Source organism: Prunus avium, chromosome 4 (genome assembly GCF_965620075.1).
Source record: "Prunus avium chromosome 4, drPruAviu1.hap1.1, whole genome shotgun sequence".
NCBI lineage: Eukaryota > Viridiplantae > Streptophyta > Magnoliopsida > Rosales > Rosaceae > Prunus > Prunus avium.
Window position 1 is genome coordinate 15,650,410 of NC_142287.1, and position 13,269 is coordinate 15,663,678.

Genomic DNA, 13,269 nt, shown 5'->3' on the forward strand with positions numbered 1-13,269 from the left:
GAAGAACATGCTCGGGTATATCAAAGAAGAACATCTCATCCTCAATGAAGGTAACATCCATGGAGACATACAGATGTTGAGTAGCAGGATGATAGCACTAGTAGCCTTTCTGGTGAGGAGAGAAACTCAGAAAGACATAGCGGAAAGCATAAGGGCCCAACTTGATCCTCTGATTCTTATGGAGGTGAACATAGACGACACACCCAAACACTTTTGGAGACAGAGTCAGCATAAAACAGATTGAAACATGGTGAGTTAGTACCTACATAGGAGTTCGAAAATCCAGAACTCATGAAGGAAGATGATTCAAGAGATAGACTGCATACGTACATAACAGCATCCATCTAGAACTGCTTTGGAACTAACGCACCAAACAGCAAAGCATGAGCAGTGACAAGGATTTGCCCATTTTTACGTTCAACAACTCCATTATGTTGTGGTGTCTGAGGACAAGTAGTCTCATGAAGAACACCCTGAGTATGAAAAAATTAAGATACAACTGAATTTACAAATTCTCCACCATTATCGAATCAGAAAAGTTTGATAGGGAGCATAAATTGAGTTTGAATCATCTTATAAAAATGTGGAAAGATAGTGACCACATCACTTTTATGTTTCATCCCATATAACCACATCATACGAGTGCAATTATCCACAAATAACATAAACCAGCTTATACCCAAGGAAGTAGAAATAGGGGAAGGACCCCAAACATCAGAATGAACTAAATCAAATGGCATAAGGCGTTTATTACAACTAAGAGGGTAGGATACTCGATGACTCTTAGCTAAAATATAAGTCTAACATTGGAAGGCATAGTCAGAGACTTCACTAAATAATGCAGGAAACAAATGTTGTAAATAACCAAAGGAGGCATGACCAAAACGGCAATGTAGCAACAAAATCTAACGATGGTGAGAAGGCGATACCAGCACGAAGAACCTGAGTAGTGGCCACATCATCCACATAATAAAGCCCCCACATTTTAGTACCACTAACAAAGATATCCCGAGTTTGGAAATCCTCTAGTAAAAGAAAAGATGGATACATTAGCACAACACAATTTAACTGCTTAGTAACTTGGGGCATAGATAATAGATTGCTAGAAAAAGATGGAACCAGTAACACTTTGTCTAATGGTAAAGTAGGTGTCAAAATTATAGCCCCCGTGACAGAAGCAGTAGCATTATTAACAATCAGAACATGATCACGATGAGGCAGCATAGTAATAGAGAATAAATTAGAATTATACGTCATATGGTTAGTAGCACCAGAGTCAATAATCCAACCTGTATCTCGTGGATCATGAGCAAGGAAAGCATTGCCAAAGTTACATGGAGACGACGAAGGTGCAAGAGATGGTGGGGTACTGGAGACTGTCGGCATGGCTGGCGCAGAGGCAGCGGCCAGGTGGCTGTGCCCAGTAGAGAAAGTGGCTGCAAGGGTGGTGGCATCAGCCACATGAGCTTTGCCGCCCAGTTGTTCCTTTTTAAAGCACCTTTGTTCCTTTTCCCACTCTGGGACCCCTATGCAAAGCCCAGCAGGTGTAGATAGTATACGCCTTCAATCACCACAGTGATCACACTTCAGTTTGTCTTTTTCTGTAGAAGTTAGGCGATGAGGAAAAACATCAGAAGAGCCAGATCTTGAAAGCCGAGAAACCAGAGCAGTGTTTTTGGAAGCAAACACAACAACAGGTTCCCCATGCTTGGTACTGAATCCAAGCATAGTAATCTTACGTTGAGCCTCACAATGGACCATAAAAAATACATTCTCAATACTCGGAACCATATCACTTCGTAGAATATCACTGTGCACCTTATCATAAGTATCATCAAGGCCAGCCAAAAAATCATACACATGATCTGCCATAACAGCAACCTGAAAAGTCTTCATATCATCAACACACTTTATCTGAAAGGACATCACTTGTCCAATTCAAGCCAGATCGCCTTGAGTTCGGCAAAATAGGTGGATACAGGATTCCCCCTTGCTTGAGATGGGTAGCCTAGCACCACAGTTCATGGAGCTAGGATATGTTAGAGCCATCATAAAACATATGATTAATAGCATCCCAAATATCCTTGGCAGTAGGGAGAGTATGAAACATACTCAACAAATTGGGTTCCATAGTTCGCAGTGTCCATCTTTTCACAGTAGCATCAACAATCTTCCACTTCCCAAATTGTGGGTCTTGGGAATCCGGGGCATCAGTGTTGCTAGTCATGTAACCCAATTTGCCTTGTGTAGTAGCATGAAGTTCGATCATCGAAGCCCATATCTCATAATTGGATCCATTCAATTTGAATTCCATTCATAGATTAGGGGACAACTTAGTGTGAACCTTCACAATAGGAATAGTAGTAGCAGTAGGTGAATTAGGTGAGAGGATGAAGTCATTGACATCAAGCATGGTTACAAGTGACAGCGATGGAGAGCGATGCGGCGACGACGACAATGGTGGAGTAAAGTGCGGCTAGGTGTGGTAGCGGCGGAAATAGGAGTAGAGCGGCTAGGTATATATTACACAAAATAACAGCGATGTAGAGACGGATCGAAACCCGCTATAATACCAACTCAAAATAATTAGGGTTTAAACTAATGTGTTTATTCTTTTATCTTGGAGGGATATATATACTTATATAAGGAGATACAAAGAAAAATAAAATATATACAAAATCTCCTAATTCTACTCAAATTAGGTAATTACAATAAAATAAAATAATTACATAAGTCTATTCGTAATAGGATAGTTGACTCACGCCAACACAAACTACATGGATATATTATTATATAGCTCTTCAGTCCTTCAAAGTCAACTTTTCCCTAGAAGATGTGTCTTGTTTCTTTGTGTTGTTTGCATCACATATTTGGTTGACTCGTTGATTGGGCGCATGATAAGAAGATAATTCAATTCAAAGCAGCTTCAATTTCCAATTAAAATGGTAATTTCCCTACCCATCATAAATATAAAATTTCTTCGCCGAAATTTTTATTCACCCCGACAAAATGAACTACGGTCATCTAATAGGTTAATTGCAGTGTAAACAGCTACACAGAGATATAGAACACTAGACAAACAGAGAGCATGCATATGTGTATCTATGTGGTTTAAACTGGTCTACATATAAAAAGCGCATAGATTCTTCTTACATTTCCTGCAGCTCTTTGTTGCAAAGCCCTGCACGCAGCATTCGCACTCAAAGTCGCGCATAATCTCATCCACGGCAGCGGGGATGTCCATCTCTATTTTCAAATCCAAAGATTTCATGGCATCCCCCACTTCTTCCATCTTCCTTTTCTGATCCATCTTTTATTTGCCGCATTTGAAATAATATATTAATTGAGTCATTATTTAAGCACCAGCAGCAATGTGATTACAGTATAAGGGAATCTGCAAACCTGATAACAAGTACAAAGGTAAGGCATCTACCATGTTAACAAACTGTTTGGCTAAGAGCTCTTCTATTTTCCTTATCTGTTTCCTGGAAAATAAGTTTGAATTGAGTCATTAAAGCAATCTGATAACAGTAAAAGGCAATTTAAAAACATAAAGACATGAAGCATGCATATATATATATATGTATGTATGTAGGCAGAATCTTTAGTTCCTTTGTTTTACCTCAACCTCATAGTGAAGACGCCTGAGCAACGGCATGCGATGACCATCAAATTGCGTAGCACCGGCCTCACAAGCAACACGTGAATATCGTGGGTCTGTCCTTGTGGCGATCCCAACCGAGCACTGGGTACAATTGAAGAAAAACATGGATTGTTCAATCCCAAAATACCCCTGAAGAACTAGAAAACACCAAAGCTTTCAAAAATAAACAAACCCTAAACCTTCGAAAGAGAAAGCAAAATGAGAGACGAACTGGGCAATTAAGCTTCAAAATCAAAACCCAAACAAGATTAAGATTAAAGAATAATAACCCAAGTACCTAGTCGGAGGTTTCTTTGCAGGAATTGACCTTGGTAGCTTTGGCCATTTCATTGGCACACAGTCTTGTTGCAGCGAATGCTCATGGGAAGCATATAAAAAACGTTCCGGCGCCATCACAACTTTTATGTAATATTTCGAAATCGATTGGGTGTGTATGATGAATTCTGGTATGAGGAGAAGGGAAGAGGTCTGATCTGTTTCTCCATTCCTTCATAGATCTGCCATGGCCTTCCTCCCTCTCCGAATCTGCCATTGCCTCACTTCCCAAATCTTACCATGGTTTTAGTTAATATTCTGGCCATCTGCCATATTTTTGTTGGTATGACCCGTTTCCTCATTTTTATTAGTTTGAGCCATCTTCCACATCAAGCAATATTCGACTTCTCTTGAAATCGAGGAGTTCACACAACCCTTCAATGCTGCAACAGTTTTGCAATACTGACCAAGGAATTCTCTTCTCATTTATATATCGGTGTCGTGGCCATGTACCGATTTTGCACCATTCACAAACACCTCATCATACATTCTGGCTGAGTGAGGCAATCTTCCTAAAGCAAGGGAAACAAACAATGGTTAGCACTCAAGCATTCAAAGATAAGAAAGGCTTCAGGGGATTGGTAAAAATATGTCACACCCCGAAAGCCAAATTCAATGTGTGTAATAGTAAGGGCATACAAGTTGGGGAGGAAGGAGGCCATGGTAGATCTGAGAAGGAAGGGAGGCATGGAGCAGAATTTATTTACTTAGAACTAAATAATTAAGTTAATTCTGGCAAAAAAAAAGGTTTAAAACTTAACTAATAAAAAAAATTATGTGGCATATGACATAAATTGTCATGTCATGTGCCACATAGGTTGGTATCATTAAATTGGTATTTAAGTTGGTGCCCGTAGCAGCACTCATCTGGTCGAATAGGTGCTTGAGATATATATGAAATGTTATGAAATCCATATTAAATGCGGCTATCCAGTTAGAGATATATTCCTTGTAAAACAAGGGATTTTTTGGGCCATCTGTGTAACCCTATAATAGATGTGGTAATTCAACTACAGAGTTTGCCGAACCTTGTGCCTTTATATCACACTTCTAGGCCTATAGAGGATGTCATACCACCCAAGCTTTATTGCCGACTTGATTATTCCTATGTGACCCATATGGGTTGTAAATTTCCACAGTAACTCAATAAATGTGAAAATATGTCTCAATTTTCTTGTTAATTCGAAAAACACAGTTATCAATCTAATTCCCAAGAACTTTTATTGTACACTTATTTGATCACTTGTACCTCGATTTGACATTTACCACTACCACTACCCACCACCTCTACCACCAACTCCACCTCCACCTCCACCTATACCACGATCACCACCTCCACCTCAACCACTACAACCACCACCACATGCAGTAACATCACTACCCCCACCACCCACCACCACCTTCACCACCGTCAGCACATCCACCAACTCAACCTCCACCTATACCACCACCATCACCTCCACCACCACCAATAGACTTATATTAAAATTTACCAAACGGTTTTGACACTGCTTTTTATACTAACAACACTTTAAAAATATTATTTAACAAGCATGGAACTACTTTACTTTACTGCTCATTATTTCCAAAGCTAGCATAAGCATCTTTTTTAAAAAGTGACAACAATCCCAAACTAGCCCTTATTATTGATGAATATCTTCTGTATGACAAAGTGCACCACTTAACATATGCAATCCCAAAAAGAATCCAAAAACATAAAAATAAAACCAAAGAGCCACTTAACAAAGTTGTAGTGGTTAGAAACACAAGCACACCAAATCGCCGATTGACAGAACAACTTATTCATGCAGAGATGTCAACTACTTGTTTTCCGAAGTTAAGACCCTTAAAAAGTCCAACCAGCGCTCTTGGACCACTCTCAAGGCCTTCAACTATGTCTTCCATATAAACAATCTTTCCTTGCCTAATGTAAGGCAGCATAGACTCCACGAATTTCGAATGGAGGTGATAGTGATCTCTTACTGAAAATCCATGGAGGCGGATACGTTTGTACACGAGGTGCATCAAATTCGTTACCCCTTCTGCTTGATCAAGATTGTACTGTGAGATCATTCCACATACAGCAATGCGGCCATGGAGTCTCATGTTGAGGAGCACTGCGTCTAGCATTTTGCCTCCAACATTCTCAAAGTAAATATCAATGCCTTCAGGGAAATACCTGGCAAGTGTATGGTAATTACGAAGAAAATTTATCTTTCACTCAAGAAAGCTCAAGCTTCAAAGCATCATATACAACATATAGGGATCATCATTTGGTCCGCGGCCCCAAAGTGGGTAGTCCGAGGCCTGATGGGCCAAAGTCCGGCCTAGCCGGATGGTTAGGCCCTCTCGGCCCGCCCGCTTATGCCTTTCTTTTTTTTAAGAATAATTGATGCATTCTCTAACCTCATATCAAAATAATATAATATGTACAACAAACTAATAAACTTTTTATTTTGTTTACACATGTTATAAATTAAGTTAATTTTTTCAATGTTGTCTAAAATTTTGTAACAAACAAGCAATATATGCACTATATCTCTTAGTGTCCCTTTTTTGTCAAGTTCAAATTTAATGGTTCAATAAAGAATTTGAAAGCTTATTTTGGGTTTATTAATTCTAAAGGCACAAATTGCTTTAATTTTCATGATGTCAATCCTAATTTGGGATAGAAGTTAATTAAGGCACAAATTGCACATCATAAGATTCATTTTCAGGTATAATATTTTTTAAATATATTGGTTATTGGTCTAGGTTTAGTAAAAAAGTTTGGCTATTATATTTTTGTTTTCTTAAGTTATGTAGTAATCTATACTATTGTTTAAGAGAATACTCTATATCCATCACTTTTGAAAAAACAAAATGTGTAACAAAAAGATTTAAAAGACTTTTTTTAAAAAGTCCGGGCCATTTAGTTGGCCCAGCCCAATGACGAACCCTAACAACACACAAATTCTTAATAATCGTTTTTTCCTTTCTTTTCTTACTGAAGGAAACTAGTATGACATAATAAATATTATTTTACGGAAAATGATAGGGAGATCACATTTATAGACTGCTTTGTATACCACCTGTCTAATAGAGTTGAGACTCATTGTATTGGTGGTACACTAGGGTCTATAAATGTAATTTCTCTATCATTACTCATATGTACCTTTTGAAAGCCGCATTCAAGTCAGCCTCTTCTTTATAGTTAAAAGCCTCATCAAATCCAAGCTTATTCTTCAATAGATCAACCTAACAAGATGAATCCATAAAGGAAAGGAATGAATCACTTTTCATCTGAATAAAATACTCATCTAAAGCCCCCTGTTAATAAAGCATGAAACATTTTCCTGCGTGACACTGGTCAAAATTATAAATTTAGGCACACGCAAAGAAGATGGTTAAGTCAGAGTTTAGAAAAACAACTAAAAGACCCAATTCAACAACACAAACAGAGGCCCCAACCCAAACCAACACCAAAGTTGGCCCAAATAACAACAGCAAAATACAACCGAAACAAGAAAAAAAATGGTGTAGATAATATTAATTTGAAATTAAAAGATTTCTCAAGTTTGTACCTTTTCCTTACTGCCAGCACTTCCAACAACATAACAACCCATTAATTTTGCAAATTGTCCAACAAGCTGACCAACAGCACCAGCTGCTGCTGAAATGAAGACATGTTCTCCTTTCTTAGGAGAACAAATTTCGTAGAAACCAACATAAGCTGTCAAACCAGGCATACCTGAAATGAAACTACAAAATACACTTATGTATCTAAACCAACACATATCATCATGAGCTAAAATTGGTTAGACTTATTACCAAGAATTCCAGTATAATAGGATAGAGGTACATCAGTGTGCTGGATTTTGATCAGGCCTTCGGGTGCAGGGATTCGGCTGTACTCTTCCCAATAGGTAGTCCCCCAAACTAAGTCACCTGCCTTCAAATCTGGGTGCCCAGAGTCCAAAACTTTAGCCACTCCATACCCATATATTGGCTGCACGTTTACACCAACAAAATTAATTGGCTCCTCTCCTCCCAATGTTGTCAACAAAAAAACAAGCACTACTAGAAAAATAAGTGGTAATCATTAATATTTGTGGCATAGGATGTGGTGACGAAAACCACTATCAGCTCCTACTACCTATTAATCACAGTTATTTGTGCTCATTGCGCTGGTAGATGCTAACATTTGGTATATATATTTACAGAAATTGAAAGGAAAAGATATATGATGCGTTTTGCTTACAGAGCCAGGCGTAAAGGAGGAATTGGGTTGGCTGCTGAGGCCTTCGATTCGTTCCATAAGTAGTCGTTGGTAGGGATCGCAAGACAAGTAAAGATTCTTCACTAGAACTAGTTTGTTTGAAGAACCCTCATGCTCAGGCTCAGAAAGCTTCAACTTGATAGTAGCAGTGCTACTCACGTACAAGTCTGACTCTTTGGGAAAGCCAGTGACATACTCCCTCAGTATCACCTGCTTGTTACTCACTTCTGCCATTCCTCTCTCTCTCTCTCTCTGCTTGGTGCTTAAGGGTAGGGTGATCCAAACCTTATATATAGCAGTGGAGGCATTCTGCTAGAACCATGGCTTTCCTTAATATTGATACTAAAAAACCATATTTTACTACGACATTGACTTTCAAATTCACATTTTTATTTTATTATTATTTGTTTGAAAATGTTCGGGGAAGGGGATTGAACTCAGGTGCAAAGGAACGAGCACACTGTCTTGACCGACTGGCCCAATTCTATATGCAAATTTTATTTATTATTGAAGCCTTCAATATAAGAGGGGATTAATTGATATTTTCTTTCAATATATTTTCTTCACTATGATTGATCAATTGAGTTCTTCCTTTTCTTATTTTTTTTCTTTTTTCTATAATAGGATATGCAATGCAGAAGAAATACTTTCATGCAACGGGGATAGCACTTTTTGCTATCTCCAGCCAATAACGCAATGACACATGAGATAACTTTTCCATGTATCATTGTGTTATTGGTTGGGGATAGCAAAATATTTTTATCCCCATTACAATTGCAGAGCCAAGATACATATAATATAATACGACTACCGTAACTGCTTACATAAATCAGAGGCCTTTAGCTTTTACACCAAATCCACGTAATTGCTTACGTGCTGCTTTTTTGTTTTGTTTTTTGTTTAGTCAATGCACTCTTCACTATATTTATTTATGTCAAATTATGTATTAGAGAGAGATCTTGTAGACCAGTAAGTATGTAGCGATAAAGAAAACTTCAAATTGGCAACTACAAGGAATCTTGCTTCGGGTCTATTTTCTTTAGTCAATTAGTGCAAGGTGCCCAACAACATTTCAAGTTAATTACCTAAAGCCCAAAGCTCAAGAATAAGAAACAAAAATGCATCCTGAATCAATGCATATTTAAGATTTATATAAGTCGATTTTTTAGAGCATCTTCAACCGAAATGTTAAAATACTATAATAAACTTTTAACGGATAAATTTGACATGAGAAAATGCTCCAACCAAAAAGTTCATGCGAGAGTTCAAATCCTTTTGTCTCTTGAACCAAATTTTTACCATTTAATGTGTGCTTCCGATTATAATAAAATAGTGAATTAAATTGACATATTGAGTGTAATAGAATATTGAAACCTATGTCAAATACCACATCAGCCATCAAAATCAAATTTAATCTTGTGAATTTAACGTCTCCTGAATATATATAATCTTACAACAGTTCATAACATAAACACCCATCGAAGTCGACAAGTTCGAACAAACTAAACAAATTGCAAGGCCAGGCTCAACGCCACAAGCTCAATCTTCCTATAAATCGTATAATTATCTTTTCATTTGTCCCTAGTAATGGAGGGCAAACTTTTGGATTTCAATAATTCTACAAGCAGCTCATATTTTTCCACTCTACAAACAACTTGTAGGCTGAACCACACCCTCAGTGGTTCCATCTGCATGGCTACATGAAGACTCAGCTGCTTGGTTCTGGTAAGTAAGCTTCACATCCTTCAATTTGATCTCGCTACAAGGGTGCTTGGGACTGCAATCAAATTTTACTGCAACTTCTGTTGCTGATGTACCGTGTATGTCTTCGTATGTCACATCGCTAATTTGAACTCCAGAAACCTATCGAAAAACAAAATTGACAAAAGAAAAAAAAAAAAATACAAAAGTCAGATTTCCAGCTTTTGATCAAACAGAAGGTGAACAAGTATTATAGCATGGGAATTCGGCTTAATGGGAAGTTTAATGCTTTTTTGGCAAAGCTACGATGAAGTTACTTTAAATTTCGAATACAGAGATAAATATTGTTGACGACTTGAGCTACAACCCATTACAAAATACAATCAAGTTATTAATAAGTTACAAAGGTTACAATGGGCAAGGCTTGACCTTTGTAAGTAGTAGGAGAGCAAGCCCATGAAGTAAGGAGTTATCGGGTTTTCTTTGGGTCTAAAATTATTGGCTTAGCCCATATAGAAAAGTCCTCCTTTTTCCCTCTCTTCTAGTTGGAAGCCCATGAAAGCTTTTGATATGTTTCGAAATTAGACAGTTATAATTTGGTTATCCCACGTTTTTATCAAAAACATTACACTACGGAAAATACTTCTCTCCTTATCAGGTAAGTAGAAATTTCTACATTCCTGTCAATAGCAGTGTGACATATGTGCATAATTTTTTCTTTTTGTGTTTTTTATGAATTATTTTTGCACATGTATCAAACTGTGATTCACAATGAGGAATATATCTTTACTAGTAAGGAGGCAAGTAGTATCCTTACACTACACACGTGAAAAAGAGAAAATTTAGTTGTAATTAAACTTTGGGAAGCATGAATGATATCTTACCTGACCAGGGCACCCTTTGTTGTCGGGGCAATAATGTTGATCGATAACAATAGGATTTTCGACATTGACCATTGTCGCATGTTGGAAAAGAATATTTCTAGCAAACCCAGTGCTTGCCCTCCCCCATGACTTGATCCTTAGACCATTCTGAGTACCAGTAAAGGTAACCGTTTTAACTGTTACATTTTGTACACCGGCCTCTTCTTGCTCCTTGCCTAGACTCCCGATGCTGAACCATCAAGTAAAACAATGTTAAATTTACAAGTTACAACTAGAACATCCACCCAAAAGAAAGATAAACTTTTGTATGCAATGGCCATTTGGTCTACTAGCACCCAATTAATTTTCCCTTTATTGGAAGATGTCCTAAATTCAAATATCATTAAGCAACGAAGAAAAAAGGTATACATTTTTGTTAGGATGTACATTATAACGTATATTATGAAATAGTATGCATTTAGCTAGTTTAATCAATCATGGATGCATAATTTTGATGTGGTATACCTAATTCCATGGCCAGGTCCACATGCAACGCTTTCAATCCACAAATTTGAGGTTCCGGGGCCAATTGAGACACAATCGTCACCGGTTGCAATCTTGGAGTTGAGGATTGTGACACCAGATGACATTTGGACATGAATGCCATCGGTGTTAGGGCTATTACCGGAAGCAGAAACCCTGACACCTTGCATTTGCACATTTTGGCAGTCGTTGATGACTATGTGGAACATTTGGCTGTTTAGGGATACCAATCCACTCACCACAATGTTGTTTGAGTAGGAAAAACCCAATGTCTGCACATATACACACGAAATTACTTGATCAAGCTCAATTCAATTGGGGGCAGATAATAAAGCAAATTGTACGTACGTCGACCTTTAAAATTCTCACTAATAATGAAGCACATGCACATGTGGAATTGTATTATCATTATTTCTTTTTCTGGTCATAACTCAAAATAATGGTGTCATGAATTTGATATTTAAAGCAGATAATTAATTACCGTTGCTCCGCTGGGACAACTCTTGCCATGGGAGGCCTTGCAAGCCCACAAGGCAGTGCCTTGGCCGTCAAGAATTCCACCTGATATGGTAACCCCGTTTACATGGTGAAAGAAAATCCAGTTAGCTGCATTACCGATGACCCGGTAATCGGACGGGGCCACAAGGGTTCCGGCAATGCGAAAGGTGATGGCATTGTTCTTGCAAGGCCCACTAAACACCACATCGCGAAGAAAGAACGTTCCTGCCGGCACATAAATGACACTGGGATTCATCGAGGCACAAGCTTTAGCCCATGCAGAGAGGAAGGCTTTTGTGGAGTCAGTCTTGCCATCTGCTTTGGCTCCTAAACTGGCCACATTGTATGTGACTGGGGTGGCTATGGCTGAGTTGATCATGAACACAAAGACAAGTGAGAGAGAAAAGAGGCTTCTACGGTTTGCCATTTGCGGATGACAATGAGAGAGAGAGAGAGAGAGAGAGGTTAATGAGTTGAAGGAGTGAGGAGTCGTGGTGGGAAAGTTGAATGGTTTGATGGGTTATTTATAGCTTTGAACGAAATGAACTTGTGTGGATGATGAGATTAACTACGCCAATAAAAAAGGGAAACGGCGCCGTAGTGACCTTACGTAGGCTAATAATATGTGTAGCAGGAAGAGGATATATACGTACTTTACCAAAATGCCCTTGCGTGTTTTGGTACTTGAAAACATGACCCCCATCCTCATTCTTTGCATCTTATTTTACGGTGCTATTGCTATACAGTGTTATGGCCTTCTCTTGCTTGAACCGCAATATAATCCATTACCTCTCTCTCTCTCTCTCTCTCTCTCTCTCTCTCCCCTTAGTTTCTCATGTCTGATGTCCTGCCATTTTAATCCTTATGTGATTGCTTCCATATTGAAACATTGAAACATCTATATTGTTGGCATCCCATGTAATAAATCTCTATTATTATTGGATCCCCAAAAATGGATTCTCCTCTGTCACTGTTATAAAAGATGAAAATATCAGACATGCATATAATATGGGCCCTCCAAGTTCCAACTCGAGGCATAGTTCTTGATACAAAACACTTTGTTTGAATAATTGTCTGGGTTAGTACATGAGTGCTCAGTTAGGCTAAGTTCGGTTTATATTTGACTCAGTTAAAGATTCTAAACAACTATACTGTTTATTATGTTTGAATTTGCATCTTCTTTCTTCTATTTTGGAACATTTTTGTGTTTGTACGAAATATCGAGATACATCATAACTATCGTAAAATACTGGAGATACATTGCTGACATGGGAGAAGAAATCACCTCACCCTCCTAATTTCCATGTCGACGCTTGATAAAAGGGACATTTTGGCCCAGAAGTTGAGTTGTCGCCCGACATTTTCAGACTTGCCATATTATATGCAAGTTTTATCCTATTTCCCACTCCTATTTCCATGTTAAACGT

General features: G+C 38.2%; 3 protein-coding genes across 3 annotated transcripts; all 3 read right to left on the reverse strand.

The window, feature by feature from the left end:
• Positions 1–344: 344 nt before the first annotated feature.
• Positions 345–2,314, reverse strand: LOC148294892 (uncharacterized). The gene is made up of 4 exons (XM_088252292.1): positions 2,113–2,314; positions 1,572–1,865; positions 943–1,526; positions 345–473 (listed from the first exon to the last, which is right to left on the reverse strand). The coding sequence occupies exons 1-4, from the start codon at positions 2,312–2,314 to the stop codon at positions 345–347; spliced, it is 1,209 nt and encodes a 402-aa protein (XP_088108418.1).
• A 3,266-nt stretch (positions 2,315–5,580) lies between these two features.
• On the reverse strand, positions 5,581–8,520 carry LOC110750569 (2-alkenal reductase (NADP(+)-dependent)-like). Its single transcript, XM_021950912.2, has 5 exons — positions 8,220–8,520; positions 7,790–7,967; positions 7,543–7,709; positions 7,134–7,216; positions 5,581–6,158 (listed from the first exon to the last, which is right to left on the reverse strand). Exons 1-5 carry the CDS (start codon positions 8,469–8,471, stop codon positions 5,783–5,785), a joined length of 1,056 nt encoding a protein of 351 aa, XP_021806604.1. The 5' UTR covers positions 8,472–8,520; the 3' UTR covers positions 5,581–5,782.
• A 1,114-nt stretch (positions 8,521–9,634) lies between these two features.
• LOC110750559 (polygalacturonase) lies at positions 9,635–12,332 on the reverse strand. The gene is made up of 4 exons (XM_021950901.2): positions 11,826–12,332; positions 11,327–11,616; positions 10,823–11,051; positions 9,635–10,100 (listed from the first exon to the last, which is right to left on the reverse strand). The coding sequence occupies exons 1-4, from the start codon at positions 12,267–12,269 to the stop codon at positions 9,882–9,884; spliced, it is 1,182 nt and encodes a 393-aa protein (XP_021806593.1). The 5' UTR covers positions 12,270–12,332; the 3' UTR covers positions 9,635–9,881.
• Between the last annotated feature and the right edge of the window lie 937 nt (positions 12,333–13,269).

Bases quoted from the DNA above. Each gene is read 5' to 3' on its own strand.
- LOC110750559 (XM_021950901.2), bottom strand. From the start codon at position 12,269: ATGGCAAACCGTAGAAGCCTCTTTTCTCTCTCACTTGTCTTTGTGTTC. The intron at 11,617-11,825 runs GTAATTAATTAT...GTATATGTGCAG, and splicing joins GTTGTCCCAGCGGAGCAACG to ACATTGGGTTTTTCCTACTC. The intron at 11,052-11,326 runs GTATACCACATC...TTGATGGTTCAG, and splicing joins GGACCTGGCCATGGAATTAG to CATCGGGAGTCTAGGCAAGG.
- LOC110750569 (XM_021950912.2), bottom strand. From the start codon at position 8,471: ATGGCAGAAGTGAGTAACAAGCAGGTGATACTGAGGGAGTATGTCACT. The intron at 7,968-8,219 runs GTAAGCAAAACG...GTAAACGTGCAG, and splicing joins CCTCCTTTACGCCTGGCTCT to CCAATATATGGGTATGGAGT. The intron at 6,159-7,133 runs GTACATATGAGT...TACACTTGCCAG, and splicing joins TTGAATGCGGCTTTCAAAAG to GTATTTCCCTGAAGGCATTG.
- LOC148294892 (XM_088252292.1), bottom strand. From the start codon at position 2,314: ATGGAATTCAAATTGAATGGATCCAATTATGAGATATGGGCTTCGATG. The intron at 1,527-1,571 runs GTGATTGAAGGC...GGCTTTGCATAG, and splicing joins ACTGAAGTGTGATCACTGTG to GGGTCCCAGAGTGGGAAAAG. The intron at 474-942 runs GTTCTTCGTGCT...TTTCATACTCAG, and splicing joins ATGATGTGGCCACTACTCAG to GGTGTTCTTCATGAGACTAC.